At 40.9% G+C, this 8758-nt stretch overlaps 1 protein-coding gene across 1 annotated transcript; it reads right to left on the bottom strand.

The window, feature by feature from the left end:
- Positions 1-65: 65 nt before the first annotated feature.
- med4 (mediator complex subunit 4) lies at positions 66-8754 on the bottom strand. Its single transcript, XM_071355142.1, has 7 exons — positions 8572-8754; positions 6997-7063; positions 2092-2262; positions 1887-1944; positions 1699-1785; positions 1326-1457; positions 66-1168 (listed from the first exon to the last, which is right to left on the bottom strand). Exons 1-7 carry the CDS (start codon positions 8640-8642, stop codon positions 996-998), a joined length of 759 nt encoding a protein of 252 aa, XP_071211243.1. The 5' UTR covers positions 8643-8754; the 3' UTR covers positions 66-995.
- Positions 8755-8758: the final 4 nt, after the last annotated feature.

The raw sequence follows: 8758 nt of genomic DNA on the forward strand, positions 1-8758 counted from the left end.
CGCATACTTACAACTATACAATGTCCTGTCAAATGGTATCAAGGATATCAGCACCACACAAAGTATTTACTCAAAAGTTGTATTTATTTACAAGCCTGAAAAAAACTACAATATATACAGCCTTATTTACACATGGAGCAACAAGTCAGTCAATTAATATGCAGTTTTTCAATATAAAGAATATAAGGTGTGCTTGATGAATCTTGCCTGAAATAAGCAGTTTTTACTTTTGAAAAAAACAACAAAAAAGTTAACTCGGGTAAGTGCACCAACAATTCCAAAATTCACTCCTGGTGACATGTTTTCAGCAATAGCAGAGATGATAAGGAGCACTTGGGTTCGAATCAGCAACAACATTTTTATTTTTATGAAATACTGTTATATTCTTTCCTACACAAAGGTACATGTACTTTTCAACACTATTCCCCAATTGCCAGCCTAAAAAAACAGCAAAGAAACAAATAAAGGGGAACCTGATAGACAACGAAAGGAATATGTCTGTTATCAGTCACGTAGTACCAGACATTTCCCTGGGGTGTATTCCTTAGTCGGATTCCATTGCACAACATTTTGTCTGTTGCAAAACATTTTGCAAAATGTCAATAGAAACATTTGTTTTCATTGCAAACCGTTTTCCATTACCGAATCTGACTAATGAATACACCCCTGAACTGATACAGTGGACTTGAGAGCTGGTGATATTACATTGGGGATCACAGATAGTGTTGTGCAAATGTCTCATCAACAAGCCGGTAATAGAGAGGGTCAGAGAAAAACAAGACCGTGAGATGAGTATCTCTCAATATTCTCTGGATTCTATGTAGTTGTTTGCTATATCGGATAGCTAACCCTGTATCAACTGATGCTTATCGTAAATGTTATGGGTGTGATGGATAGCTGGATAGCTGGCTCTATGAGGTACTGGGTGTGTCCAATTCCCAAATCAGAGTCAGATATACACACACAGATGGGCAGACAGAGACAGACACACACACTTAGTCCGAGTCGCTGCTGCTGCTAGATGAGTCTGTAGACATGGCCTCCACGTCGTCCTCGTTCTCCTTGTTGTGGCCGGGGGGCTCCAGCCCAAAGTCATTGCCATGGTGAGGGGGGAGCATGCCCACTGAGACATCTGATGATTGCCAGGGGTACTGGGGGGTGAGCACATCTGATGAAGGGAGGGAAGAAAGAGTAATTAAACAATGATAGGGTTAGTATTACAGTATATTTCACAGAAACATATCAAAACACACAGATCCTAGGAGAAGACAAAAACAGTTGATTCCATTTGTCGAAAGGAGGAACCACACAAACCGAAAGCATACCTGGCAATCTCCCAGCTGCCAGTGCATCTCCAGGGAGGTGTCCATTCACACCATTGGTTGGCAGGTTGCTCATGTGACCCAACAATCCACTGCGCATCTCCAGGTCAGTGGGGTAAGGTCTACGCGGATCACCTTTTATAAGGAATATGCCATGAAGTTGATTGAAGAGTAATTACAGCAGTATTGTGAATGCAAGTGACGGCTATGACAGAGACTGAGGTTCAAATATTCCCCATCAGTACTGAGAAGAATTTCCAGTCTGGAGAGAAGGAACATGCAAGGGAAGGAGGATCTGGCGGGGGGTGGGGGTTGAAAAATAGAGGGCATCGAAGACCGCATAACAGAAGCTCAAATAGGCAGAAACAGGACATACCTGGTACCCAGTTGAGAGGGGCACAGACTGCATTGCTGGCACTGATCCTGTGGGCATATTTGATGATCTCTTCTGAGGAGATGCTCCCTGAAAGACAACAGTACTTTTAGTTTCATGTATTATCTTTGGTAGTATTTATCATAAAGTTCTCCGGCTATTCAGATGAATGCTGTGAAAATCAGGCTCACCTTTTTTGGCCTTATCAATAGATTTCAGTTTCTCCTTTGCTTGGTATACAGCAGTCGCCTAGAAGAGAGGTTTGGGTAAAAAGGTTAGGTTGAATCAAAGTCAGAAACAAAGTGCTGTTTTGTTCCAATTGCATGTTAATAAAATGTGACCCATTTTATAGTCTATTTAGGATTTCTCATTTGTCCTCAGCTCTGCTGTACTCACCAGTATATGTTCAGCCTCCTTCAGCTGTTTCTGGAGCTGCTGGATGTCGCAGTCTCTCTTCTCCACCTCCTTCTCCAGGACCTGCATCTCCTGGTGCACCTTGCCCTGCTCATGGGCCACCCTCATCAGCTCCTGGAACTCTTTGTCTCTCTGTACCAGCAGCTCCAGGATCTGCCCACAGCAAAACACATCCATTTAGACTTCTGACATCTATTGCATGCACATTGCAATGTATAGACTACTATTGAGTCAGAGTTGTATGGAGAAAAGGCAGACTCAAAAACCTATTTCACAATACATGTAAATAAGAACTACATTTTAGTGGTATAGTGTACATTTAATTCTGTGAATATTGTAGACATTGCTACATAAAAAAAAAAGGTATAGACGAGTTAGTTGACATCACGAAAACGATGCGCACGCTTCAATGGGGCAGAAGTCTGTGTGCTGTTGTGATTCTGGATGGCCAGATGGCTACTTCTTGTCATTGTTGCTAGCTATGTGGGGAATCATAAGTGGCTTGTTTCAGCTAGTTTCATCCTGTTCTTGATACCATGTCTTGTTTTGACTGATGTCACATCTATGTTAATATGGCTACAATTCATTAGCTAACCCACAACTGTAACAATGTATTTCAGAGACAACAAGTGCTTATTGTGCAAATGTCTTTGTTTTCAATAAACATTGGAGATGAAATAGTTTACATGTTGTCAACAATCTTAGCCAACCTTGTCTTTTTTTCTAAACAACCAACCTGTCTATATAGCGAACGCATTGTACAGTTTTATGTTGAATCAGATGCCTGTTACTAGCCCTTGATCCTGACTCTCAGTTCCATTACATTACACATAAGAGTCATGACGGCATCTGATTGGGGGAGTTTAAGACCCCCAACGCTCGGTCTGAACATTAACATGCATCGCTTGCGATACGGTTTTGAAAGCATAATGTGTTTCATATCAGCGAGGAATACATTTTTTCACTCCAAAAATGTTAGGGGGTTCGCACCGGCTGAAAGTTGACTGCATTCGATTTGGAACTGGGCTGCCTCCTGGCATGAGCCAGGTGCTCCGTTCAAAGCCCAGGGCAATGTCGGCTTAAAACAAAAGTGACGTAATTAAGCACGTGTAGTACAAAGTAAGATTGTGTTTTCACATGCAAAAGTGATTGTTTTTGATAAAAAATGCTTTAATCTGCATTCCCAATGAAAACTAATTAGAAAATAAACATTTGTTTTATGGAACAGATATGACAGAGCGGTGCAGATTACTGTTCAATTTGACAAGGGGGCGCCCCCCCTCCCAAATGTACACTACATGGCTAAAAGTACGTGGACACATTCCATCGAACATCCCATTACAAAATCATTAACATGGAGTTGGTCCCCCCCTTTGCTGCTATAACAGCCTCAACTCTTCTGGGAAGGCTTTCCATTAAATGTTGGAACATTGCTGTGGGGATTTGCTTCCATTCAGCCAAAAGAGCATTAGTGAGGTCTGACTCTGTTGGACGATTAGGCCTGGCTCGCAGTCGGCGTTCCAATTCATCCCAAAGGCGTTCAATGGGGTTGAGGTCAGGGCTCTGTGCAGGCCAGTCAAGTTCTTCCACACCGATCTCAACAGACCATTTCTGTATGGACCTCGCTTGTGCACGGGGGCATTGTCATGCTTAAACAGGAATGGGCCTTCCCCAAACTGTTGCCACAAAGTTGGAAGCACATAATAGTCTAGAATGTCATTGTATGCTGTAGCGTTAAGATTTCCCTTCACTGGAACTAAGGGGCCTAGCCCGAACCATGAAAAACAGCCCCAGACCATTATTCCTCCTCCAGAATGTACAGTTGGCACTATGCATTAGGGCAGGTAGCGTTCTCCTGGCAGCCGCCAAACCTAGATTCATTCGTCGGACTGCCAGATGGTGAAGCGTGATTCATCACTCCAGAGAAAGCGTTTCCACTGCTCAAGAGTCCAATAGCGGCGAGCTTTACACCAATCTAGCAGATGCTTGGCATTGAGCATCTTAGGCCTGTGTGTGGCTGATCAGCCATGGAAACTCATTTCATGAAGCTCCCGACAAACAGTTCTTGTGGTGACGTTGCGTCCAGAGGCAGTTTGGAACTTGCTAGTGAGTGTTGCAACCGAGGACAGACGATTTTACACGCTAAAGCACTCAGCGGTCCCATTCTGTGAGCTTGTGTGGCCTACCACATCGAGGCTGAGCCGTTGTTGCTCATAGACGTTTCCACTTCATAATAAAAGCACTTACAGTTGACCAGGGCAGAAATTTGACAGACTGACTTGTTGGAAAGGTGGCATCCTATGACGGTGCCACATTGAAAGTCACTGAGCTCTTCAGTAAGGCCATTCTACTTCCAATGTTTGTCTATGGAGATAGCATGGCTGTGTGCTCGATTGTATACACCTGTCAGCAATGGGTGTGGCCGAAATAGCCGAATCCACTAATTTGAAGGGGTGTCCACATTAGAGGTCGACCGATTATGATTTTTCTACGCCGATACCGATTATTGGAGGACCAAAAAAGCCGATACCGATTAATCGGACGATTTTTTTCATTTATTTGTAATAATGACAATTACAACAATACTGAATGAACACTTATTTTAACTTAATATAATACATCAATAAAATCAATTTAGCCTCAAATAAATAATGAAACATGTTCAATTTGGTTTAAATAATGCAAAAACAAAGTGTTGGAGAAGAAAGTAAAAGTGCAATATGTGCCATGTAAGAAAGCTAACGTTTAAGTTCCTCGCTCAGAACATGAGAACATATGAAAGCTGGTGGTTCCTTTTAACATGAGTCTTCAATATTCCCAGGTAAGAAGTTTTAGGTTGTAGTTATTATAGGAATTATAGGACTATTTCTCTCTGTACGATTTGTATTTCATATACCTTTGACTATTGGATGTTCTTATAGGCACTTTAGTATTGTCAGTGTAACAGTATAGCTTCCATCCCTCTCCTCGCCGCTACCTGGGCTCGAACCAGGAACACATCGACAACAGCCACCCTCGAAGCAGCGTTACCCATGCAGAGCAAGGGGAACAACTACTCCAAGTCTCAGAGCGAGTGACGTTTGAAACGCTACTAGCGCGCACCCCGCTAACTAGCTAGCCATTTCACATCGGTTACACCAGCCTAATCTCGGGAGTTGATAGGCTTGAAGTCATAAACAGCGCAATGCTTGAAGCATTGCGAAGAGCTGCTGGCAAAACGCACGAAAGTGCTGTTTGAATGAATGCTTACGAGCCTGCTGGTGCCTACCATCGCTCAGTCAGACTGCTCTATCAAATCATAGACTTAATTATAACATAATAACACACAGAAATACGAGCCTTAGGTCATTAATATGGTCAAATCCGGAAACTATAATTTTGAAAACAAAACGTTGATTCTTTCAGTGAAATACGGAACCGTTACGTATTTTATCTAACGGGTGGCATCCATGAGTCTAAATATTCCTGTTACATTGCACAACCTTCAATGTTATGTCATAATTACGTAAAATTCGGGCAAATTAGTTCGCAATGAGCCAGGCGGCCCAGACTGTTGCATATACCCTGACTCTGCGTGCAATGAACGCAAGAGAAGTGACACAATTTCACCTGGTTAATATTGCCTGCTAACCAGGATTTCCTTTAGCTAAATATGCAGGTTTAAAAATATATACTAATGTGTATTGATTTTAAGAAGGGCATTGATGTTTATGGTTAGGTACACGTTGGAGCAACGACAGTCCTTTTTCGCGAATGCGCACTGCATCGATTATATGCAACGCAGGACACGCTAGATAAACTAGTAATATCATCAACCATGTGTAGTTATAACTAGTGATTATGATTGATTGATTGTTTTTTATAAGATAAGTTTAATGCTAGCTAGCAATTTACCTTGGCTGCTTACTGCATTCGCGTAACAGGCGGGCTCCTCGTGAGGCAGGTGGTTAGAGCGTTGGACTAGTTAACCGTAAGGTTGCAAGATTGAATCCCTGAGCTGACAAGGTAAACATCTGTGGTTCTGCCCCTGAACAAGGCAGTTAACCCACCGTTCCTAGGCCGTAATTGAAAATAAGAATGTGTTCTTAACTGACTTGCCTAGTTAAATAAAGGTGTAAAAAAATATATATATATTTATTTATTTTAAATCGGCAAAATCGACGTCCAAAATTACCGATTGTTATGAAAACTTGTAATCGGCCCTAATTAATCGGCCATTCCGATTAATCGGTCGACCTCTAGTCCACATACTTTTTGACACATGTAGTGTGTTTGAGAGACAACAAGTACCCATTGTGTAAATGTATTTATGTTTTCAATAAACATTGGAGACTAAATATAGTTTACATGTTGTCAATCTAAGCCAAATTTGTCTGTTATGCCCCGTAGTTGCACACGTGTCGGTTTTGTTGCTAAACAACCAACCTGTCTATATATTTAACACGTTATGCAGTTCAATGCTAAATCAGATGCCTGTTACTAGCCCTTGAAGTGACCGGGCATTGCCCAGTGTACCCTGGACCAGATTAATCAAACCCCCTCGGTGTTAGTGCTTTTTTACAGAAAACAGACAGAAGACAGAGTGAACAATCTGTGCTAATTAGACATCTGCGTCTACAAACGTGTGTAAACTGGAAGACACGTGTTGTTACTGAAAAATACTGTTAAAACAGTGTACAGTAAGTGTGTATTTTGCATTTGTGAAATAGTTCTTACGTGATATGAAAGTAAAGGGATTTATGTTTCTAGAACCGTACCAAAATTTATTCACGTTTAGATTATTTGGCTGTTTTGGTTTCCAAAGCCAATTTGCCTTTAAACAGAATATCTAAGGTCCTACGGAGTAACGTTAAGCTCCTTTAGTCCATTATTGGGTTAGCCTGTTACCTGAGTGTCCTCGCCTCCTTGAGGGAGTTTTTGGCTCCTTGACAGTGCAAGCATCTCTATCAATTCCCTGAAATATGAGTAATATTGGGTTTAGTTTCTATGCATGATAATGGAGAGAAAAGAGAACTTCTCAGTTTGAAAGACAATACTTGACAGAGAAAATGACCAGATAATAAATTACTGCCAATCAGTTACTTGAACATTGCGTTTGCAAAGATGAGTTAATATAGTCCTCCTGACCATCCATTCGGACCTGGTCTCAGAGCATTTCTTATTATTCTGTACGTATCTCAGATATATGGTTACATAAGACAGATGGTTACTTAAGGTAAAAATGAAAGGTGGGGGATTGTCGGGCGTAATACGCAAATGTCTAGCAACCGAAATGAGAGTTTGAATCTCATCACGGGCAACTTTAGCCTTTTAGCACCTTTTCAACTTCATACTACTTTAACTACTTAGCATGTTTACTAACCCTTCCCATAACCCAGCTAGCATTAGCCACCTAGCTAGAATTTGTAACATATATGTTTTGCAAATTCCGAACATATTGTACATTTCTCAAATTCGTAAAATATTGTACATTTTGCAAATTTGTTATGTACATTTTGCAAATTCATAAAATAATACGAATTGTAGTTTGTAACATATCATAAATGGGTGATGGACATCCACATATTAATACATAACATAAGAAACGTAACATATACAATATAGAGTGTTTCGAATTTACTTACAGAATAATCCAACATACTCTGAGACCAGGTTGTCAATTCAATAAGTCCAACCCATTTATAAATGCCTACGTTTCTAGGACCGGTTTCCCACAAGCATCTTAAGGCTAAATTAATCTTAGAATCCTAAACTGAATTTAGCCTTAAAATGTTACTATGGTTCTAAAATGAACTTAGTCTTAAAATTATTTTGGGAAACCGGACCCTGTTCTGAGTGTACAACCACAGATTGAGACAGATATTTCACTGGATGTATAAATTTGAAGCATCTGCTTGGCGTTTCCCCTCACCTCCAAATATGGTAGTGAGAGGAAGCCCAATGGCGGGCAGTGGGAGAAGATGGAACGAGATAGATTTTGGCCGAAGTCGATTAATCATTTGATCTCAATACAGTTCTCTGTTCTCAAAACTAGAATCTGTTATAAACAGAGTGGACCAAGGTTTGTAGACTTTACCCTTTGCAAAAGTTTTTGTTTGTTTGGTTGTTTTTTTAATCTAGTTGTTTAAGAGTTATTGTACACGAGTAATTCACAGTAGGCGTTCCCTAACGGAAATATGCAGATGACGCTAGAACGCGCCAATAGGATCTCACTAACTCGTGCTGGCTCTTGACCCTTCCTTACCTATTATGCCCACTATGGCTCATTTGTTCCCATTGGAAACGACATGCTGTGCTCTCTTGGTTTAGTTATAAAAATCTTTGGTTCTACTCAGGTCGCTAACAATACACTCAGTACAAGAAACGTAGGCAAAGGCATTTTTGAATTAGCGACAAACTAGATCATTTGAATGGCTGTTAAGATAACAATTATTAAAGGGTGAGAAAATAATAATTTCGTACCTGGATAACACCTCTAAATCGTCCAGTACCAATAATAACCGCTCTTTTGTAGATTTGTCAGCCACCGCCATGGTTGTTGCCACGCCACTGCGCAGGACAGGAAATTGAGCTAATATTTTGTTGTCTGGAAAGAAAGCTTGCTAGCGACGGTTCTCGCCCTCTGTTGGTCATTAAATCAAAAAGAGAA

Source organism: Salvelinus alpinus, chromosome 20 (assembly GCF_045679555.1).
Source record: "Salvelinus alpinus chromosome 20, SLU_Salpinus.1, whole genome shotgun sequence".
Taxonomy (NCBI): domain Eukaryota; kingdom Metazoa; phylum Chordata; class Actinopteri; order Salmoniformes; family Salmonidae; genus Salvelinus; species Salvelinus alpinus.

What these genes read in the sequence shown, in the direction of transcription:
- med4 (XM_071355142.1), bottom strand. Translation starts at nt 8,642, where the DNA reads ATGGCGGTGGCTGACAAATCTACAAAAGAGCGGTTATTATTGGTACTG. An exon ending in GATTTAGAGGTGTTATCCAG is followed by an intron (nt 7,064 to 8,571) that starts GTACGAAATTAT and finishes CTCATATTTCAG; the next exon opens with GGAATTGATAGAGATGCTTG. An exon ending in CCCTCTCAACTGGGTACCAG is followed by an intron (nt 1,458 to 1,698) that starts GTATGTCCTGTT and finishes TCCTTATAAAAG; the next exon opens with GTGATCCGCGTAGACCTTAC.